The 24,435-nt window shown below is 39.9% G+C and overlaps 1 protein-coding gene across 1 annotated transcript in view; it reads right to left on the reverse strand.

Annotated features, from left to right (window-relative positions):
- Window positions 1-24,435, reverse strand: part of LOC122811593 (TAP binding protein) — a 73,501-nt gene that overhangs the window by 26,870 nt on the left and 22,196 nt on the right. The window contains exons 3-5 of the mRNA XM_044083544.1: window positions 16,020-16,316; window positions 7,628-7,969; window positions 6,074-6,400 (exon numbers count right to left, since the gene is read on the reverse strand). Of these exons, the coding sequence (XP_043939479.1) occupies window positions 6,074-6,400; window positions 7,628-7,969; window positions 16,020-16,316 (966 nt within the window). The remainder of the gene's footprint in view (window positions 1-6,073; window positions 6,401-7,627; window positions 7,970-16,019; window positions 16,317-24,435) is intronic.

Consider the following 24,435-nt stretch of genomic DNA (forward strand, 5'->3'; position numbering starts at 1 on the left):
TAGGTTGTAATAAGTTTCTTCAGTGGTGATGTGATTTGAGCAATTTCAATTAATTGGTGCTCTGATAAAATTGTCTTCTGTGTTACTGACAACATCTGTGTGGACATGCCAAAGTTGTATTCAATATGATTTTTCACAAGTTAATCTAGATGCCCTTCTGAATACTCAAGCAAACAGATAGACTAGGGAAACAGGCAGGCAAGAACCAGACAATCCATTTTTATGCATATTTGAATTTTTTTTTAAATGCACTGATCCAAATCAGACCTACCTCAGATATAGTCTAGATTCAACACAAGAACAGAGTTTCATTACACAGTTTTATATATTGTAGTGTTTTAAAAGGATGTTGCACAGTAGATAATCATGGCCTTTTACAGAAAGACAGAGTACCTACAAACAATGCATACATAATGAGTAGAAGAATTTATGGTAGTTCTATTTCACTTTGGCTTATGTTCACAGAACTGGTTTTTCCACAGTTACTGGCATCGGTGTAAGGATGAACTTACAAACTAGATGGCAAAAAGGGTACACAGAAGAAAGTGTTCTTGTGTTATGAGGGGTATTGAATACCTACAATGGCTTGATCAGGGCTGGGGAAACAGTGGCTTTTGAGTGTTTTGCAACACAGATTAGCAACTGACTTCTGAACTGTCAAGTCTCTGGGACCTCTGACAACAGGTAAAAAGGTGTCCCAGGTTTTGGGGGTAGGACTGATAAGGAGTAACTGCTACAGTGCAGTATGTGAATTAGAACTAATAGTATCATAAAAAAACAGATAAATAAAAAAGAAAAATCAGAAGAGATACTTGAAAATGCTTTTCTCTATAACAGTGTTACTTAAGTTCATAACTCTACTATACTCACTCTGTCCTGCCTTCCTCCATTCACCTCATAATTTAATGTTAAGATATGGATAGATGGTTATCCATGCTAAATTAATCCCTTTCTCTCTTCTCTCTATCCTGTATCACCCTCTACACTATCACTCTCTCCCACGCTCCTCCACTTCCCCACCCTCATAGCACCAACCTCCATATATTGTACCTCATTGTTCTACCTGTCCTCTACCTTACACCTTAGCATCATGTCATTATAGTCCAAATAAACCTACAATAACTAAGTAAACAGAATTGTACGTACTTTGATTTGATTGATTCCTGCTTTGGTAGACCGATACCTGCAATGTTGTTATAAAGTTCTTGCATGCTTAATACTGTACTTGCACTCTTCATATGTATGGTAATCTACTTCTTTGTCTATTAAGTACATTGTACTGGCTTTTCCTGGGCTGATCCTGAAAATTGTCCACCTGGATCAGTCCTCAACTGCAGTCAAGACATATAAATTAAATAAGTAAAAATAAAATTAAAAAAATATATATATATATATATATATATATATATATATATATATATATATATATATATATATATATATATATTCACACACACACACACACACACACACACACACACACACACACACACACACACACACACACACACATTATAAGGCCCGTGATACCTTAAGGAATCAAATGACACAGCTTCAAGGGAATGTATCAAATTGGCGAATTTCATTTCACTAAGAGTAAAATGTGTGAACACTGTTCAGCGAAACTAACTTCAACAGTGGAGTTTGCTTTTTTCTTCATTGTTGTGTGACCTCAGAGTTGGTATACATGTATAAGTTTGGGGGGCATAGGGGATGTACCCTCACATGGCCGGGGTGCATGGCCTTCCTTATCTGCAAAAAAATGTTCTCTTATGTTCACAAAGGTAGTTTTAGGTGGAAGCTTTTGAACTTTCTACTATTGCCAAAATTATCTTTGGTGAGTTGAAATGATTTCCAGTTTCAAAGAGGTAGAGAATAGTTAACTGCAAGTCTGATAATGACAAAACTGAAGGAAAACAAAATGAAGAACCATGTATCCAAGGTGTGAAAATGGGATACAATGAGCAATCTAACTGTGGTCGATTGTGATCCAATCTGAGCAGAGTAAGCAGAAGTGACTGTGGCCTACATGCAAACCTTAAAGGTGCAGTTAGCTATTTTTATGCAGATGTTGTGCAACACCGTGCATATCTGTACAATGAAGCTGTTACTGGAAACCTGAATGTGTGATACCTGCCTATTACCAGTTAGAAGTGGTATAGAAGGCTAATGTGGAGACGTGCAGGACACTGCACTGGGGAAGGAATAGTGCACTGACATACCTACATGGGCAGTATTTGCCTGCCCATACTTAGCTATTCTCAGTACTCTGATGGACATAGCTAGCATTAATACAGAAGGCTAATGTGGAGAGGTGCATGAAAGTGCATTAGAAGGAATAGTGCAGTGACACACCTACTTGAGTATTACCTGCCTGCCCACACCTAGGTGTTCTCAGTACCCTGATGCAGACAGCTAGAACTGGTACAGAAGGTAAAGTTGGAGAGGTACAGGAAGGAATAGTGCACTGACATACCTGTATGAGTATTACCTGCCGGAACACACCTAGGTGTTCACAATACCCTGATGCACACAGAGAGAACTGGTACAGAAGGCTACTGTGGAGAGGTGCAGGAAGGAATATTACACTGACACACCTACATGAGTATTACCTGCCTGCCCACACCTAGATGTTCTCAGTACCCTGACACACACAGCTAGAACTGGTACAGAAGACTAAGGTGGAGACATGCAGGACACTGCACTGGGGAACAGTGCACAGGCATACCTACACGGGCAGTACTTGCATGCCCACACTTAGCTATTCTCAGTACTCTGATGGACATAGCTAGCATTAGTACAGAAGGCTAATGTGGAGAGGTGCATGACAGTGCATTAGAAGGAATAGTGCACTGACACACCTACATAAGTATTACCTGCCTGCCCATACCTAGGTGTTCTCAGTACCCTGATGCACACAGCTAGAAATGGTACAGAAGGCTAATGTGGAGACATGCAGGACACTGCACTGGGAAGGAATAGTGCACTGACATACCTACATGAGTATTACCTGCCTGCCCACACATAGGTGTTCTCAGTACCCTGATGCACACAGAAAGAACTGGTACAGAAGGCTAATGTGGAGGGGTGCAGGAAGGAATAGTGCACTGATATACCTACATGGACAGAGGCTGTTCTCCTAAAAGCACTTTAAGCAAAGACAAGACAAAGAGCCCTAGCTGTCACACTGCATGTTACATCAGAGGCAATTTATGTCTTTCTTTTGCGCACGTTGCATAATAATCACACCACACTCCTGGTTAATTACAATAATTTGGTTCCAAAAGGTTTTGCATCATAGAAAGTCTAATGTGTTTAGAAGACAGCCGATAAATCTGGTGCCTAAATGATGAGAATGACATCACAGTCAAAATATATGATTCATGGGTTCAAGCCCCAGCTAAGACATTGCCTTATTTAAATTTGGCTGCATGATTTTCATAACATACCATACTCTTCTCATGTGACTGAAATAAGTAATTATTTAAATCTGATCCATAATGTCAACAGCCAACTCACAGACCTCTAGCTCGTTGAATTTAAGCTGCTTAAAAGTCAGGTTTTGAAAGACTAAGAACCCAACTGCTGAGGTTCAAGACAAAAGACAGCAGTCACTGAACTGAAGCATTTTTTTTAAGAAGACAAGCCCCCCCAATGCATTCCCTCATGTGTGGGGCTGCATCCCCCACATATTCCTATTTTTACGTGCCATTTCCAAGATCACACAGTCATGGAGGAAGGGGAACAATCTAGTCTCTGTATATAGGACTCTTCCCTACCACCCATGATACTGCTCTTCAGGTTTATTTTATTTTTATTATTTTATTTGTATCTGTAAAGCACTATTCTCATAGGTTCATAGGTGATTACTAGGCTAACGACCGCAAGGGCCTTTTTAAGCCTAGACATGCATCCCAAATCTCTGACAAGTTCTGATACCCTTGATAAGTGTAAGCAGGGGCCTGGGAGATGAACAATTTACATTTTACCTGTGTCCATTAAGACATAAGTGCCAAACCAGGGACAAATTTCCGGTTTCCCATCCAATTGTCTAAGTTGCACTTGAATTGGGTTAGGGAGGTACTCTGCTTCACATGGATGGGGAGCCTGTTCAATAGACGGGGTAATCTCTGGGATACATACCTATCTTTACACCAGGTCCTATTTATATCACAGGCAAGGTTTAAGTCTTTAGAATGGCAAATTCTGGTACAGTTTGTTTTATGGATACAGGAGGTCCATCAGAGTGGGGTCTGACAAAGCCATGTATATGAGGCATAGATCTCCCCTCAAAAGCCTGTAGGAGACAGAATACAGGGATAGGGCCTTGAGGCAGTCTGCATAGGACATATTACTTATGTCCTGTATTCTTTTAGTGAAGAACCTCTGTGGACATTCCAGTTGTTGGATATGCCTGGTTAGGTACATACCAAAGGGGGCATTGTACTCAGTGATAGGTCTGATGAATGCCGAATACAGTGGAACAATGACTTCCTTAGACTTAGATGCCATACCTTTGTTTATAAGTTGCGCAACAGAATGATTTCCTCACCACTATAGACACATGATGATGAAAGGCTAGATTACTATCTATGTGTGTCCATAAGTCCCTGACTACTGGGTCAACTCTAAGTGGTGTGTTGTCAATATGATAGTTACTAGGGATGGATGACTTCCCAAAGGACACTACTATGTATTTCTTGGCATTTAGTTTTATTCCATGGCTCTGACACCAGCTGCTTGTCTGTGTCAGCCCCTCCTGGAGAATATTTGTGTCAGTGTGAGATTCAATGACAGCTCCTAACTTGCAATCATCTGCAAACTTAGTCAGCCAGAGACCACTGACATTGGCCTTGACTTCTGAGAAGTAAATGCCAAAAAGGATTGGTCCAAGGACTGATCCCTGAGGGACTCCACTTGTGACTGGCCTCTTTGTAGAGGTGGACCCCCCAATAATAACTTCCTGGGTACTGTCTGTGAGCCAGTTGGCTATCCACCTGGTGTCATTGGACCTTTTTCAGAGTCAACCTGGATGGACTATCTGGTTAAGTGTTTTGCAGTGTTTAGACGTAGCTGTGGCACTTAAGATTTCATTACCATTGCTTGCTTTTCAGTTATTGTTTCCCTTACTTGCCGGAATGATTAAAGCCTTCTGAACACAGCTGGGATAGACCTTAATTTCTGAATGCAGCTGAGAGAGACTTTTTCTGTTAACAGCCTTTAATTGTTATATGGCTGAATGTTGCTGTCTGGCTGTATTCCCCCAGTATATGCACCTTCCCTGCCCTGCCATCCATCTGAGGTATCTTCCCCATCATCTGCACCACCTTTTCCAATACTTTCCTTTCCAGATGCATGACTATCTGCTTTAACATGGCTGAATTACCACAAGTCTACAGCTACTAACATGCCACTGGCTGCTATTCAATGTTTCAGTCTAAGCTCCCATTAATGGTCATTTAGATGGCAGTGCTTAACACAGGCACCTCTACCAGTTGTGACATTGTTATCTGTCTTTACCAGGCCATAAAAAACAAAATCTCTGCCCTATCAGAGAGCTGCCCTGCAATTCTACTATTCTCTCTCTTCAGCTATACTGTCTCCCCTGACTTTTCCCTTATCTTTAAAGTTGGACAGGTCATCCTTGGCTACTTTTGCAGTTCTAATACTTTAAGCTACATGGCCAGTCTTCAAGTTGTGCTACACCATATGCACTTCTGTTAAATGCAGTGCAATGCTTAGAATTGCTAAACTGAATGCTGCACTACCAGGGTGGCTAAACCAAAGCTAGCATTTAAGTACCTTCTCTTGAATTTTAGAGGCCCCTTGCTGTTACAATGCATCTCTTCTTCATCCTCCTGTTTACCTGATGTCCTGAGCTGGTGATCACAATTAACATATTCCAGGGATACACTTAAATTGACATATAAAATACTACAGCCTTTTTCCAGAATACTGAGCCCTACAGAAAAATCCCCTCCCCAGTACAGCAGGATAACAGAGCCAGCCCTAGCTTTGAGCTTACTACAATGAGATTCAATAGAAAATGAGAGAGAGAGAGAGAGCGACAAACCTGCCATCTTCACAACAGAGGTCTTCTTGGTGCCTGTCTTCAAGGAGACATGTGAGACATAACAGGTGAAAACTGTCTCATGGTCTTTCATCTCTGGCCGGATCCAGATGTGGCTGGTAACATTATACGTGCCATCCGAGTTCTGTCTGTGACTGGTTTGCCAAGATTCATTGACATACTGAGATTCACTCCCTGGAGCAGCACTCTTTGTTAACCATTCTATTGTTACATCCAGTGGGTAGTAACGGGAAATGTCACAACTTAGCTTCTCCTCTCGTCCCGGGAAGACATACACAGGGTTCGGGGTGAGACTCAGCTGGGGAGGTTCTGTAAAATAAAAAAAAAATAATATTTATATCAGTAAACATTACTTTCTTTGGAAATTGTAGGATTGTTTCTCTAGCAGGTACTAAATGGGCATTTTCTCATTTTCAGAGAAAATTCTAGCCTTTCCTAGCTGAAAGAACACATACTGAGCCTTCAAAAAGACTGCTAAAATATTAATTTATCAGAAGCAAGCATATCATCACCCTGTTATCTAAACTTTGTGGCAACTTTGTGTCCCTTGAGTCCTAGTATTGACTTATTTACCTAACTGTCATGGGACATCTCCAGCCATTCAAAAGCCATTGTACACTTCCTATGCCAGAACCTAATACGGTATCAAAAAAAATGTGAAAAAATTTAAGGATTTTCCATCTCCAGCCAAAAGTCAACATATTATTTTCCTGAACCATAAGAACTTTTATAAACTTTTCCCAACATCTAGGAATAAATATGGTACATCCTTACTGCCCAAGAGTCAATTAAAATGTTTCCAACCTCAAATAACCAAAGAAAATTCATTCTGACAGATAAAATATAACATATTATTTCTATACCCTCCAAAATCCTTTATGGAATGACTTTAACCCAAGAAGCTGTTACTTGCCATACATTTAGAGCAAACATCTTCCCAACCCCAAGGAACCACAACAGAATTTCACCAATGCACAAAGTCTCATATGCTCCCTAAATCGTAATATTCACATCTTATCACCAAATGATGTAGCATTTCCTCTGACTTACAGCTGACAGCATGAAGACTTCCTAATGCCAGTGAATTAACATGGCACCTTTCATATCCCTGTCTCTGCTAAATTATGATTTAATAAATTATCTACATCAGCTTATTAATCAACATCACAAACACTGCACTCCTCACAAGATCTTTACAAGATGGATATAAAGTATTTCTCCATTCCCTTATGACAGTGTATCCTCCTCTCATGGACTAGAACTTGTCTACATATAAGCAACACACTACGGTCATTAACACAGAGACAACTTTTGTTAGAAGGCAAACAGTGTGGTTATCAAGACAAATTCTACAAGGTTACCAGGTCAAATTCTCTTGCACTGGATTGTTGCTACATTATTCAGGAGAATGTTAAGCTTAATAATTACATATTTAGTTCCTCACAATGCTGTACTGTAGTGGAACTTGCTATTGTTACTGTAATGACAATTAAGTGTGAGTCATAGTACAAAATGGTCTAAGCTATGGTACTGTACCTATGATCTCCAGTTCGATTGCTTGCTGGGAATGAAGGTACGGTACATACACTGTACAGATGTAAGTTCCTACATGCTTTATATTGACATCGCGGATGAGAAGTGAGGCATTGCCACTGGCGTGAAGCTCCTCAAAGAAAATCTGTGTTCCTTCCTGTGCAATTTCCACACGATCCCGTACTCCATCATAAGCATAGACCACATGGCCAGATCCCTTGTACTGATAGCGCCATTCAACTGAGAATTCCTTTGAGTTTTCTGCTGTGAAGCCGCAATCAAGGATTACGTCACGTGACAGTCGGGTCTTTATATTTGGGTTGCGAGTGAACACATTCAGGGCCACTAAATAAGAGCAAGAAAAAAAAAAAAACAAGAAAAGCAGTCCTCATTACATTTTAATCTTTTTCTGTATTTGAGTCTACACTTTGGACTCAAAGCCAGGCACTGAGACTAAGCCAGAGACAATACAACCTACATTCTAAAGGCATTACCTTTCAAATGTGAAATTTCACAGGCAACAGAGCATTTTAGTCTTGGTGTAAACACAAGGACAAGACATTAAGAATACTGATGTGCTCACATCACTTCAGTAGCTAATTTTTTTCATCTGTATTATTCATTCAGTGGTTTGAAAGCCATACATCCTTCTTTTATTTTATTCTTTAGATTCTAGTGACTTAATTCTGTTTTTTATAAACTTGCCAGTCAGCACATCAGCAGGATTTCAAATTAAATCACTAATGACTTGGGTTGAAGATTGCCTAGCCTGCCTGTAGAGATGGGTAGGCAGTTGTAAAGGTACCACGAATGAGCATCTGATATACAGTTCTCTTCTCTATGAATAAAGGTGTAGAGTTCAGTGTGAAATGACACCTGCTGTTGGTTTGGTACTTCACATTCGGCTGAAGGGACTACCACATATGTGACGCATACTGGTGAATCACATATGTGACGCATACTGGTGCATCACATATGTGATGCATACTGGTGCATCACATATGTGACACATACTGGTGCATCACATATGTGACGCATACTGGTGCATCACATATGTGATACATACTGGTTCATCACATATGTGATACATACTGGTGCATCACATATGTGATGCATACTGGTGCATCACATATTTGACGCATATTGGTGCATCACATATGTGACGCATACTGGTGCATCATATATGATGCTGCGGTGGTGCAGCGGTAGCATTGTTGCCTTACAGCAAGAGGTTCTCCCGTTTGATTCTCAGCTAGTGTGCAGGGAGTGCCTTCTGTGTGGAGTCTGCATGTCCTCCCCACAGGTCGAGTGGCATTCCGAAAGACGTGTGAATGGGCGTGCCTTTGTTGAAGGTTGGGCATTGAGCTGGCAACTCAGCACCGTGAAAATCTACTGCCAATCATTATTGGACCGGAGTTCCGCTGTGGCGACCCCTAACCGAGAAAAGCCGAAAGACAACAATAACAACTGGTGCATCATATATGTGACGCAAACTGGTGAATCACATATGTGATGCATATTGGTGCATCACATATGTGACGCATATTGGTGTTCCCCAGGAAAAAAAAAGGAGTACAGCCTTTGTTCCTGTAAACTGAAAGTGCCTCAGCCACACTGAAACATTGTCATTATAAGTATGTGTCCAGTTTTTGAACAGATCCCAGACAATTCCATCAAAGAGCATTATAGATGTCTGAAGGCAAAGACCCTGACCCCATCTGGGGCATAAACTTTTGACCTGATTCCAAAAGAGTTGATCTCAGTGTAAGTGACTTACTTTGGTGTAAGGCCTATCTATAAATAAGTTTATACTGGAGGCCAGATTCCAAAAGACCTTTTCTCAGTCTGCCATCAGTGTAAGTGGTCACTTACACTGAGAGCAAGTCTTTTGGAATTGGGCCCTTTCAGTGTGACTTTTACCAGTATAGGCTTTGTCAGTCAAGTAGCATACTCTAAAAATGTGGGTGGCAGTGTGATGGTAAGTATTCAACAGTGGGGGTAGATGACAAAAGCCTTAGAAGATAATAAAAAGGCTCTCCCAAGTGAGTAATGTCAAAATTACATGTTCTGAAACAATACGTATTAAAATCAACTGATATATCACAACATGATTCATCCTATACTGGGGTCCAAATGGAGAGATGATGAAATCAGCAAGAAAAGGAGAGAAGTATTGCTGGAACTGAATTCATTCTCAAGTCTTGGTGAGTACCCTCATGTGGCAGACCACGTTTTTTGCAAAATCTCACCAAGATGATATTGGACTGCATTTATATAGCATACATTATGGAGAAAAGTAAATTAAAAATACAAAATGGCAATTGGGTGCACAACTCCCAGGATAAAAAAAGTGTCCAATCCTTGTGTGCACACTGGTGCCAGGACTGAAAAAAATGGCAGTATAGTATCCTCAAGATACCAAAAGTAGTCCACAAAAAACACAAAAACTCACAAGCCAAAAAAAGAGCCATAAAGATGATAGAGTAGATTGTTGAGGACAAGGAATAAATTGTGTATTGTTACTATTATGCATGAAGCCCAGAATGTCCAGATAGAAGATATTCTGAAAGATTAAGAGAGAAATTAAAAAAAATACTTCCACAAGAAAAACTCTCAAAAGCTTCAAATGCAAATTTGCATTCATTAATACAACATATCCATGAAAAACATTACATAGAGAAGAAAATTTCAGCCGCCTGGAAAAAGAAGTAACAGACAAAGTGCAAAAATATAAAGAACAAAACCCAGAGTTTTTTTTAAGTATAAAAAATAAACATAGTCAAGGGAAAGAAAAATAGATCTGATATGATGTAATATTTAAGCAAAGGAAACAGCAAAACTAATCAATACAAAAAAACAGCACCAAAGATATTTGCAGAGAAACACTGGCAGAGGCACCTGGATATGGAACATTTCGCAATACATAAAAAGGAGGGGATAGAAAACAGGATTAGTAATAGAAAAGTTAAAAAAAAGACAGAAACTGAAGTTATGGATTACCTGCAAAGTGAAGGATTTAGTGTAGAAAATCCAACTTGGGTAATGTCACAGCATGATAAAATAATGAGTCACCAAATTATGTAGAAACAGGTAGAGTGGGAGACATCTGAAGAAGAAATATGGACATGGGAAAGAAAAAGATATGATATAGTGAAATATTTATGCGAAGGAGAAAACAAAACTAATCAATACAAAAAAGCAGCATCAAAGATATTTGAAGAGAAATAAAGGCAGATGCACCAGATATGGAAAATTTCACAATACAAAAACAAAAATAAGAAAAAGGGGAAAAGTAGAAAAGAGGATTAGTAATGGAGAGGTAAAGAACTAGAAACTGAAGTATGGATGACCTGTGAAGTAAAGCATTTAGTACAGAAAATCCAACTCTGTTAATGACGCAACATGATAGGACAATGGGTCCCCAAACCTAGCAATAACAGGTGGAATGAGACCCACCTGATGATTTGTCACACGATTATGATGCTCTGGAGCCTTCAGTAGGAAACTAGCTGGAGCTGCACAGCAAGGGAAGGAGCAGGAAAGAGTGGCAACTCTGACAGAGGCAATACTGTGAACTGATGAGCCAGTGAGTTTCCATATGAAGGAGCAGTTAAAGAGGCTATGTCACAGGAAGACATTCTGGAACTTTCTGTAGAATGCCCAGAAACAGAGAGAAAAAATGTGATCTCAGTTTAGCCACAAAATGATCTAAGGGAAGAGTTGTTTGCTCTAATAGAGATGGATAGACATATTAAGATCGATGAATGAAATAGACAGCAGAAAGTAAATAAGACCCAAAATGTTAGAAGTCTGATAAAACAGATGAACACAGTGATGGAAATTCATGTGATACAACAGAACTAGGTAGGATATATTACTGTGCAGCTAAATTAATAACAGAAAAAGTCTTACCACAAAAACAAAGCAATAAGGGAAATGAAGGGAAGAAATAAAATGTCATCATGGAAACATTGAATAGAAAAAAAATATAAAGCAAGTAAGACAAGAAGTGTCACTGTTAGAAAAATATAGAAGAGGGAACAGATCAACAAAAATACTTAGACAAATAAACATGGTAAAAGCAACGCACAGTATCAAACAGACCAGGATCTATCATACACTGTTGCAAATAATAAACTAAAGCTATCAGCACAGGCAGAAAAACTTAGAAGACATGCAGATAAATATAAAGGAAAAGTACAAAATAAGCAATTTTGTTAACGACCTAAAAAAGTTTTGTAGAGAACTGGGAAACAAAGCAAAAGGAACGGAAACCCCACCAAAAAAAAGAAGAAATAAACACATTTTGGAGAAATATTTATGAATACCCTGTGGAACATAAAAAAGTTGCCAAATGGATAAAAAAAAATAAAAGAAACAAGTAAGGAGTTCAAATGTACAGGATATGAAACTAAATGAAGGAATGGCCAGAGAAATTGAAACAAAATTTAGAAAAGCTCCTAAATGGAACCCCCCAGCCCAGATACAGTACCTGACTTCTGGCTAAAAGTATTACTATTGTTAGGCAAAAATGTAGCCCTGAGTAATAATTACCTATATGCGCATACGAAACAGACACCAACTTGGTTGGCAACAAGAAAAATGATACTCCTCCTTAAAAGTGAATCTGTAAACCATCCTAAAAACTACAGACCAATAACTTGCCTTCCGACGACATACAAGCTATATGCTGGAATTAATGGAGGCAGCGTCATTTAGAAGAAAACTTAATCATTGCAATAGAGCAAAAGAGTGACAAAAGTAAAATGGAACAAAGAATCATTCGTTGCTAAATAAAATCATAACAGAGAATTGTAAAAAAGGGAGGAATCTAAGAATGACATGGAAAAATTACAAAAATGAATTTGACAGCATCCCATATTCATGGATAAAGGAGACCTTAGAATGTATAAGAGACATTCTACATTGATCAATTACATTACAGTGACCATGAAACAGTGGTAAACACTTCACAATTAAGCCATTACAAAGGGCAAATTATTATCTCATGGCTAAAAATTCAAAGGGGGATATTCCAGGGTGATTCTTTGTCACCGCTGTTTTGTCTTGCCCTTAACCAATTACGGTGTTTACTTAACAGATTAGGTCTGTGTTACAGTTTGGCTCCTAGAAAACAGCATTGCTTAAAGTCTTCTGATTTCTTTTTTGTGGATGACTTGAACTGTATAGTTCATCAGCTGAGGAGAAGAAAGCATTATTGCAAGTGGTTAAAAGTTTGTCAGATGGTAGAGTGACACTTAGTCTCAGTCTTGATAAATGTGCAAAAGCAGCATTTAAACAGGAAAAGTTGCACTACCAAGAAAATATCAATTTGGGACAGGAATGTGATATAAAAGAACCTGAGCAGGAAGGAGTGCACAAATATTTGGCATTGGATGCAGGATCAGCAAAACAACATGAATAAACACAAACAAACTCAGTGAGGAATACTTCAGAAGACTAAAACTTATACTGAAAACAGAATTGACATCTAGGAATAAAGTCTAAGCTATAAACCAATTAGATCTTCCTGTTCTAACCTACAGTTTTGCTGTGACTGACTGGCCCCAAAAGGTATTGGATCTGATCTGAAGGAGTTATGGGCCTTTTGAAATTGATTACATGTATAGATCTGCAGTCATTGGACTGCATACGTATCTGTTGACATTATCAGATCTAAACATAGTGAAAGTTTTAAAACATGGAGGAGAGGAAGTCTTAAGCTTAAGCTTAGTTTAGCAGAAGCATTCCGGTGTCAAGCGGGAATGGAAGTCAAACCAGGAGTAGACAAGATCAGAGAGCAACTGAATGTGCCAAAAAACAAAACAAAGATTATAAGGAGAAGGAAAGAAATGTGGAAAAGCCATAAATATAGTAACAAGTACAGAGATCTCCTGGAACAACTTCATATTGATCAGGATTTGACACAGAAATTGTTAATTAGAGTTGAGCTGAACCTAAAAGGTGAAAAGTTAATAATGGCACCCCAGGATAGTAGACTAAGTACACTTTGGCTTACAAAGTCCATTTGTGTACAAACACTATAACACAGAAGTAGCTGAGAAGCACTTGAAACATGAATCACAGAGCATTATAAAGAATGATGAAGTATACATCACATCTGATGAGAAAAACCTAGACATAGTATTCAATGAAAAAAGACAAAATGTAGCACTGAGCATTGAAATTGCCACACCTAGTGATTACAGTGTCTCACGTACAGAGAGACACAAAGTCATAAAATATCAGGATTTGTGGGCAGTAATGGGAGCAATGTTGAAGGAAAATACCCAGACTGTTTCAATAGTAGTAGGAGCAATGGAGCAAATAAAAAGAATCTACAGGCATACTAAGCTATGCTACCAATACACATAACACTGTATGAATTCCAGTCGGAGTCACTTCTAGGCACATTGTGGGTGCTGCAAAGGGCACTTTTGACTAACAAAGATTAAAACAATACTAATTTCATGAACTTTAATTATACCTTGACTTAAGAATGGGGTCCATTCTTTCTCTACCCTATGCCTGGAGAGATCGAAAGAAACAAGGATTAATTCATTTCCTATCAGTGAAACATAATCCCAGTGTATCCATGTGTACTTTGATTGTGATGTCAAAAACTTAGCTGTACCCAAAACCAGTCTTAAAGCTTTTTTAGCCACTAATAAAATCAAACAGCTGGTAGTAGGTACCCACAAACCTGCATACACCTTACTGACTTGGTGTACAGGGAACTTGAAAACAGGACAATGCTAAGCATTATTTCATAACCTCAGCTAGCCTGGCTGGACAAGCTGAATGTTGGAAGTAGTGGGGATCTTTGCACAGTGCATATTACCATTAGTAATTTTTTTGATGTATACTGACAGACACTTGGAAGAGGAAAGAGCACCTCTGATTGTAAGGGTTAGTAATGCAGCAATGCAGTCAGACAGCAGTTCTTGGATGTGTCACATACAGTAGATGAGAGGCATCGTATATTAAGCGGATTGAGATAGTGGAATCAGAACAGTAAACTCAATGGACATTAATGCAGACATCCGAGAAAGAGAACTGAAGGGTGGGGCCAGGCTATCACTAGACATAAGAGAATCACAATACTTAAACAAGATAAGGATAAAAGCATGTTATGGGCCATGAGACGGGTCTATGGTTAATTATCAAACCAAGTAAACGTCAAACAGCTATCCATCGACGTCTATCCATCGAAGGTGCACTTCATCGAACCTGTGAGACAGGGAAAGTAACTACTTGGCGAACACTTCCTCATCTCATACCCGGCATGATTTCAAACCCACCCAATGGGGGGCTTTGCCTCCCACACCCCACCAACTACATACACCAACTCCAGGACTGGATTACAGTGGGAAAATGGGGTTCATAACACTGCCATACGTGAGACAGGGAAGTGTTGGCCAACTAGTTACTTTCCCCATCTCACAGGTTTGAGGAAGTGGATGTTCGATGGATGTACATTCAATGATTTTTGTTTGATGAATAGCTGTTTGGTGTTTACTTCATTTGATGATTGGCACTAGACCCGCATGAGAAGCAGCAACATAGTTGAGGTAGTCAGCACAGTATCAAAATACCTAGTAGCTCAGTGGGATATGGGGTATCACTAAACACAGGACCTACAAATGGACCACAGTACTTCCACACTAGGAACTGTTATTGGAAGCTCACTCTGTGACAAAAAAGGGGTTAGTGGGCAAGTGCAAACACCTCTGGAGCAGCCCTTATTATAATGCTGTGCTCGGGGGTAGTGAACAACAATCTGAAATAATTTCTAATTATTACACTCAAGGATAATCCAGATGCACTCTTGGATGGATAGAGTTTTCTAGATGCTTGCATTTGTTGTGTTCTCCTGAACTTTAGGGACATCAGGGTAATAAGAGGATGCCTAGATATCTGATTAAAATCTCACACTCCTCACCAAAAATCTACACAGCCCACAAACATTTCTTGTGGCCTATTCAACCTCTATCAAGTGCTTGCAAAGTTACAAGGATTTCTTTTATCTAGTTCAGTTAGTCTGAGACCAGGCAAGCACAATGAATCAGATTAAGCTTATCAAGCAGGTACATCTAATCAACTAATGCCACAATTTGTTCAACTTAAAAAAATGTACTAATCCAGGATTTTGTTTCTATGCTTTCTACCCTAAAAAGTTCTAAAAGTTGGCACAGTTTCTTTTTCATTTGTCACCAATCAACACACTTTCTCCTGCAAAAAGTTTTAATAGCACAAGTTCATGCATTCATGGTGTGAAAAGTAAAACTTAGTTTGGTAGGTGTATTACCTTTAAAGGAAATGCATAGCCTACATACTTGAATTAACTTAAGATATGACAGCAGAACTAGATGCCTCCTGCCCCTCTCCAACATACCTGAGGTGATTGTTCCAAGTGCTCCTTGCTCATGGTTTCCTTCGTCGTCACTTGTGCCTGGTGATGGTGATATCACCTTCATGATACTGGAGATGCTGAACTTCTTGTTGGCTGCTTGGATGTTGCTGGTGTACCAGACCCCACCGAAATGGAGTGGGCTTACCTCATTTTTGGTTAAGTATACAGTCCAATCCACAAAGGCAGCCTGTGGTGTATACAGATTAATCTCACAAGCCGACTTCTCATTTTTTTTCTGAGACTTATGAAAATTGTTATTCCTGATGACCCCTGTTGGATCTGCCAAAAATGAAGCTTAGTGTCAGCAGATCAGAATACGCTTTCAGGTTTTCTGAGTAACTTATTCTTTTCAACATGCAAAACACATTCATACAGTAAATGCAGTTTTGTGGAATACATTATACCAATATGCATCCTAACTGAAAAGTAGAAAGTAGTCAGAACTGAATTTACTTATTAAACAGACTTTCTTGTTTAAAGTACGCCACAAAATCTTTAATTTCTACTTTAGCAACTTCTAGAGTTAGCATAAAAATGTGCAATGTTTTACTGCTCTTGTTTGATAATGTCCCCAATATCAGTAGAGTCACTAAAGCTTATGAAATTCTGTTTTACACACACAAATAAAGCTAACCTATCCTCCTAAAGCACCACAAACACATTGTTTGCTTATCATCATACAAAAGCTAAGCCCAACCTTACAAGCTTCTTAAATATAATTGGCTTAACTTCCATGCTTGTATACACAGAGCTCTCTATCGTACAAGAAAAGCTTTATGCTTGGAAACCTGCAAACATCCACATCCATTTCAAACAAAACATAAAACGTAAGTCCCAAAACAAGACCCTACACTTTAAGCTGAAAAAAATACTTTTTAGGAATTTTCAAGAATTTCTGGATGAATTCTTTGAGTTCTGTAATGGTCGCATCACAATTTAAATGATACTATTGATACCTCAACTGTTGTGCATGTGCCATTACTAACATTTTATAAACATCATTTACCACTTTTGTTTGTTACTTGTGTAGATTATTTAGTCCAAAAAAGTTTCAGTTACAGTCTGAACCAAAAGGCAGAGAAAAAGCATCTAACCGAGTACTTAAGAAAATAAACAAAAACAAATTATTAACAGCATAGAAAACCAAAGTATAAAAGATATTTGCCAATCTCGGATCCTACACCAAACACTTATCTACACAAACATGTTTTCAACCTCTTTCTCTACTTTAAACAAGTCAAAAGGCTGTCAATCCCAGAATAAAACAATGACACAGAAGGACATAATGGAGGACAGAAAATGTAACAATCAAAACATGATATGTGAATAGCGCAAATCATAATGCACTACCTGTGCTTCCAAAAGTTTGCATTCACTCACACCGTGTAGGTAATATACACACGTACAAACAGAATTTACAATATGTACACTATTTACAAAAGATATAAATATCGGCTAAAAGTGATACACGATGAAACAACTGCAATAAAGCATATCAGCAATAACTTCATGAAAATCAAGAAGACTTATCCTGTGTTCTTAAAGCATGTACATTTATATGCTCTACATAGGCGGTAATTTTATAGGTTCATAGGTTCATAGGTTCATACTAGGCTATCTGCCCTGGGGCATTTATAAGCCTAGGCCGATTGTGTTTGGCTTACGCCACCCCTTTATTTGAGTATATTGTGCCCTTTTTAAAGTTTAGTTTACTGTGCCGCTGTCTAATAGGGACACGGAAGTAATCCCCGGGACAAACCTACGATCCCCCATCCACTCATCAAGATTCTTCTTGAAGAGAGTCAGTGAGGTGCTCTGCCTAACTTGAATTGGAATTCTATTCCAGAGCGAAGGGAGCCTCTGGGTTATGAATCTGTCCCTGCAGCATGTTCTATTTATTTCTGTGCTGAGGTTTAAGTCCCTCGAGCATGTGGCTCTAAGGGATTTAGATTTACTGAGGTGGAGCATGTCCATTAATTTTGGGTTGGACATAGCTTTATATGTCAGGCATAGATCACCTCGAAGTAGGCGGTATGCAACTGAGTAGAGCTGGAGCATTTTTAACCGAGCAGCATATGGCATCTGTTTGAGTCCCTTGATCCTCCTGGTGAGGTACTTTTGGGGTCTTTCTAATTGCTGCAGGTGTTGGGTAAGGTACATCTCAAAGGGGGCATTGTATTCTATGATGGGTCTGATGAGGGATGAATAAAGGGGCACGATTACCTCTCTTGATCTAGATGTGAATCCTTTCATGATGAGGTGGGCTATGTAGAAGGTCTTTCTAACCACTTTGGCAATGTGGTTGTCAAAGGAGAGATTGCTATCAACTTGGGTCCCCAGATCCCTAATTACTTTCTCTGTACTTAATGGGTTACCACCTATGTGGTAATTTGTGGGCACATTGTTTTTGCCAAAGGGTATGACTATACACTTTTTGGCATTTAGCTTTAGACCATGACTCTGGCACCAGTTATCCGTCTCTGCGAGACCTTTTTGAAGGATGTTTGTGTCAGCTGGAGAGTCGATTATGGCGCCCAGTTTGCAGTCATCTGCGAACTTGGTGAGCCATAGTCTTCCCACATTGGCCTGTACCTCAAAAAAGTAAATGCCGAACAAGAGAGGTCCCAGGACAGAACCTTGTGGGACGCCACTTGTGACCGGTTTCGAGTCTGACATGGCTCCAGCAACTCTGACTCTGTGGGTTCTGTCTTTGAGCTAGTTTGTGACCCATCTTGTGACATAGGGGTTTATATTTAGGCTGGATAGCTTATCTATGATGCCCGAGTGGGGTATTGTGTCAAATGCCTTTGAGAGGTCCAGATAGGCTGTGTGGACTACCTTCCCTTCATCTATGGCCTTGGTGACTGTTTTAAAGAAGTTGACCAGGTTTAAAAGGCAGGATCTGCCCTTGACAAAGCCAAATTGGGTAGGATCTAGTGTCTGTAGGTCCCCAATGTCTTTGTTTATGAGTTCCATGATGATCCTCTCCATAGCCTTGCAGACTATGCTAGTCAGGCTTATAGGGCGATAGTTTCCAGGGTCTGCAGAAGCGCCACCTTTGTGGAGTGGGACCACTGTTGCTGTACGCCATTCTTTGGGCACATATCCTGTAGTGAGGCTGAGATTGTACAGCAGTTTTACTTGAGGGATTAGTTCTTCTTGGAGTTCATGTAGGACGCAACCCAGGACGCCATCTGGTCCCATGGAAGCAGTGTTTTTTTGCTTTGGAGAGGGCGGCCTTCACCTGAGCATCAGAGATGTTTGGGAGGCTGCACTCTGCCAGGATAGATACTTGCTCTTTTGGGGGGGGGGGGTTTGCACTGAACCTGTCTGCCAGGATATTGGCGATGTCTTTGTCAGTGTATTTTTTGTCGCTTAGAATCAACTCAGAACAAGTCTGGGAGTTGCATCCCAGGTTCCTAACATAACTGAAAAAAGCCTTATGATTGTCTTTAGTGTCCTGTGCAATTTTTCTCTCGAAGCTGGCCTTGGAGGATTTTATGAAGGATCGTAATTTTTTGCTATTACCGATCAGAGATGCCTTCCCTTTTAGGGATTTTGCTCTATCGTGTAGTAGCTTCCTCCTTCTGTTGTACAGTTTATTTATGGCTGGGGTCCACCAGACTGGACGCCTGCCTTTGGATGATTGGGTCTTGATTTTGTTTGGGATAGCATGATCCATGCATTCCTGGAGATGTCCGTAGAATGCGTTTATATAGGATTCTGCAGTTTGGGCCGTAGTTTCCACTGGCCCTGGGGCCTTGAAGAATTCCACTTCGGTTTTGAGAAGTGTGAAGTTCGCTTTTGAGAAGTTTTTCACTGTGGTTTTCTGGGCTGGGGGTGGGGTCGGGATGTGGATATCCAGTGAAATTAATTTATGGTCTGATCTTACCAATGAGGGATATACTTCTGGTATGGAGCATAGAGTGCCCATGTTTGTAATGATCAGGTCTAGTATGTTTTCCCCTCTTGTGGCAGTGGTGACTAGTTGTTCCATAGCATATGAGTTTATAAATTCCAGGAACCTTTGGGCTAAGGTGCTGAGGCTTGAGTAATGCTCTCAGTCTATGTTTGGGTAGTTGAAGTCACCCAATATAATGGTGTTCGGAGAGATCTTCATGTTCTCCAATGTTTTCAGGAAAGCCGAGTGGGATTCCTGACTTTGAGAGGGTGGTCTGTAGGATGCTATAAACTGAAAAGCAGTCTTGCCCACTGTCAGTTGCACATGGATGGTCTCTGATACTTCGTGCAATGCCACTAACCTGGAGGTGTGGATATCCTTGATAAATATGGAAACTTCCCCCTCTTTTTGTGGTTCGGTCCGGGTTTTGGGGCCGAAAAGCATGATATGAGGTATAACCTGGTAGTGCTGGGGTGCTCTCTGGAGCCTTGAACCAGGTTTCTGTCACTGCACAGATATCGATGTTCTCCACACTGAGGAGAGCTTTGAGTGCATGCATCTTGAGGTTAAGACTTCTGGCGTTTAGCAGCATTACCCTTAGTTTCTTGTTCCTTGTGCTGTCTATGGAGGTGGGTTTGACTTTTGAGCCTTGACTAAAAAAGGCACTATGGGGGTGGCAAGAGCCTTTGCCAATATCCGAAAGCCCAGGGGTGACAGGTGCAAGCCGCCCTAGCGAAGCAACGTGGCTTGTCGAGCATGTCATCCCAGGCTGACAGACACTGGATCCCCTTTGAATGACACCAAAATTTTAGCCAATTGTTAAAATCGATCATTTTGTCTTTATACTGTGGCATCATTCTAGGTGAGGGTAAGATGCTGCTCAAGGTCAGGGTCATACTGGCCTGGGCTACATGATCAGAGAGCTCCTCTATGTCTCTTTTTAAGTAGTCGAGGGAGGTACGTCTCAGGTCATTCATGCCAGCATGTACAATGACAGAGTCATATTTGTATTTGCTTTGGAGTGACCTGAGTGCTTGCGTTATGTGGCGGATCCTAGCGCCCGACAGGCAGCTCACTGTGACCTTCTCTTTATTCAGCCTGGTGAGCGGGATGTCAGTGTGTCTGACAATAGAGTCACCTATTACAAGAGTATCAGGTGTGTTATTCAGCCTTAAGGGCTGTGACTGCTTGGCACACTGACTTTGTGTGCTATGTGTTGTATGTGTTTTGTTTTGGGGTAGCGTTTGCTTGGATGTCTGCTTTGGAGGTCTCTGTTGCTTAGGTAGATTTTTGTTTAGAGCCTCCGAGTATGTTTTTGTGTTTTTATGTGTTTGGTTTGCTGTTGTGGTGGGACTATATGATACTGGAATTGTGTTGTGTGAGGTTACCTTCTCCTCCTGACCGGTTACACCAGTTTTGAGATGAGAGAGCTCAACCTCCAGTTTGGCTATATGGCTGCATCTCTCACATATATTTGAACCTGTCTGGAGGAGGAGAGGGTTGTCCGTGTACATGAGACAGTTGTAACATTGCCTCAAAATTCCCAGATTCACCAGCTGGACTGGAGAGGAAACCATTGACTGACCTTTGGACATGCTAGAGTAATATAGGGAACTGAATTAAAATGGACCAATAGGGGACAAGGTAATCGTAGAGAGTATAAGAGTAATAGTGCTTATGGTTTATTAGTGCTAACTTGTAAAATTACTTATTTGGAGCAGTGAGGGGCCTTAGAATGAGAATATGGTGTTTAAATTGAGAGATAGAACAGTTCTAAGGTAAAAAGTGAAGAGCAGACTTTGTGGAGCCAGGAATAGTTTAAACCCAATTAGGCGGCGCTGCCCGATGTTGCGCTATGTGCAAAAACATGCAAAACTGTGCAAAAGAAGGTTTTAAGAGAGGAAGATCAAGGAGTTAGGAATTTACCCAAAATGGCCAATAAAACTACAGTTTCAAGGCAGTAACCACTCCCACAGGGGCAGGCAGGCTGCTCAATGTTTATCACTGCCACTGATGAACACAGAGACTTCCCTTTAGCCCAAGCAAACAATGGCCTCCAAGAAACTTACAAACAGTTCAGAGCAGCAAATCTGTAACTGAACTTTTATAAATCTCAGAAAAGAGCAAGATTTTTTTTTTTTTTAAGGAGAGCAGAGGTTCACAAGTATCAACAAGTTAGAACAGTGCAGTAAATGACCCTACACTTGAGTGTTAGGACAGAGACAGATAAAATGCAAGTTTTAAGAAAAAAAATGATTTTAAAAATAAGTGCAGGCAGGAAATTCAGTAATCAGCTCTAGGTTGTGTTCTAAATACAGTTACCAACACAGAAATCAAATTTAACAAGCCAGAAAATGCTCAAAAGTAGGCGGCAATGCAGAAAAACGTAACAAATAATCTGAAGCAAAATACTTAAAATCTCAAAAGTGGCTCCTTTCTTCTCTCAGCATTTTCTCCTCTTGGTGGGTGCTTCACCAACAGCCAACAAGTCCAAAAAGATGCTAAAACCACAAGGCAATCGGGTTTTAAGAGAGGAAGATCAAGGAGTTAGGAATTGACCCAAAATGGCCAATAAAACTACAGTTTCAAGGCAGTAACCACTCCCACAAGGGCAGGCAGGCTGCTCAATGTTTATCACTGCCACTGATGAGCACAGAGACTTCCATTTAGCCCAAGCAAACAATGGCCTCCAAGAAACTTATAAACAGTTCAGAACAGAAAATCTGTAACGGAACTTTTTTAAATCTCAGAAAAGTGGGGAAAAAAGCAAGATTTTTTTTTTTTTTTTAAGGAAAGCAGAGGTTCACAAGTATCAACAAGTTAGAACAGTACAGTAAATGACCCCACACTTGAGTGCTAGGCCAGAGATAGATAAAATGCAAGTTTTAAGAAAAAAACGATTTTAAAAATAAGTGCAGGCAGGAAATTCAGTAATCAGCTCTAGGTTGTGTTCTAAATACAGTTACCAACACAGAAATCAAATTTAACAAGCCAGAAAATGTTCGAAAGTAGGCGGCAATGCAGAAAAACTTAAATAATCTGAAGCAAAATACTTAAAATCTCAAAAGTGGCTCCTTTCTTCTCTCAGCGTTTTCTCCTCTTGGTTGGTGCTTCACCAGCAGCCAACAAGTCCAAAAAGATGCCAAAACCATGAGGCAATCGGGTTTTAAGAGAGGAAGATCAAGGAGTTAGGAATTGACCCAAAATGGCCAATAAAACTACAGTTTCAAGGCAGTAACCACTCCCACAGGGGCAGGCAGGCTGCTCAATGTTTATCACTGCCACTGATGAACACAGAGACTTCCCTTTAGCCCAAACAAACAATGGCCTCCAAGAAACTTACAAACAGTTCAGAACAGAAAATCTGTAACGGAACTTTTTTAAATCTCAGAAAAGTGGGGAAAAAAGCAAGATTTTTTTTTTTTTTTATTAAGGAAAGCAGAGGTTCACAAGTATCAACAAGTTAGAACAGTACAGTAAATGACCCCACACTTGAGTGCTAGGCCAGAGATAGATAAAATGCAAGTTTTAAGAAAAAAACGATTTTAAAAATAAGTGCAGGCAGGAAATTCAGTAATCAGCTCTAGGTTGTATTCTAAATACAGTTACCAACACAGAAATCAAATTTAACAAGCCAGAAATAGGCGGCAATGCAGAAAAAATAATCTGAAGCAAAATACTTAAAATCTCAAAAGTGGCTCCTTTCTTCTCTCAGCATTTTCTCCTCTTGGTGGGTGCTTCACCAGCAGCCAACAAGTCCAAAAAGATGCCAAAACCATGAGGCAATCGGGTTTTAAGAGAGGAAGATCAAGGAGTTAGGAATTGACCCAAAATGGCCAATAAAACTACAGTTTCAAGGCAGTAACCACTCCCACAGGGGCAGGCAGGCTGCTCAATGTTTATCACTGCCACTGATGAACACAGAGACTTCCCTTTAGCCCAAACAAACAATGGCCTCCAAGAAACTTACAAACAGTTCAGAACAGCAAATCTGTAACTGAACTTTTTTAAATCTCAGAAAAGTGGGAAAAAAACAAGAATTTTTTGTTTTTTTGTTTTTTTTTAAGGAAAGCAGAGGTTCACAAGTATCAACAAGTTAGAACAGTGCAGTAAATGACCCCACACTTGAGTGCTAGGCCAGAGACAGATAAAATGCAAGTTTTAAGAAAAAAACGATTTTAAAAATAAGTGGAGGCAGGAAATTCAGTAATCAGCTCTAGGTTGTATTCTAAATACAGTTACCAACACAGAAATCAAATTTAACAAGCCAGAAAATGCTCAAAAGTAGGCAGCAATGCAGAAAAACTTAACAAATAATCTGAAGCAAAATACTTAAAAATCTCAAAAGTGGCTCCTTTCTTCTCTCAGCATTTTCTCCACTTGGTGGGTGCTTCACCAACAGCCAACAAGTCCAAAAAGATGCCAAAACCATGAGGCAATCGGGTTTTAAGAGAGGAAGATCAAGGAGTTAGGAATTGACCCAAAATGGCCAATAAA

The sequence above is a fragment of the Protopterus annectens genome, chromosome 9.part0 (assembly GCF_019279795.1).
Source record: "Protopterus annectens isolate FY-2018-M chromosome 9.part0, PAN1.0, whole genome shotgun sequence".
Classification (NCBI taxonomy): Eukaryota; Metazoa; Chordata; order Ceratodontiformes; family Protopteridae; genus Protopterus; species Protopterus annectens.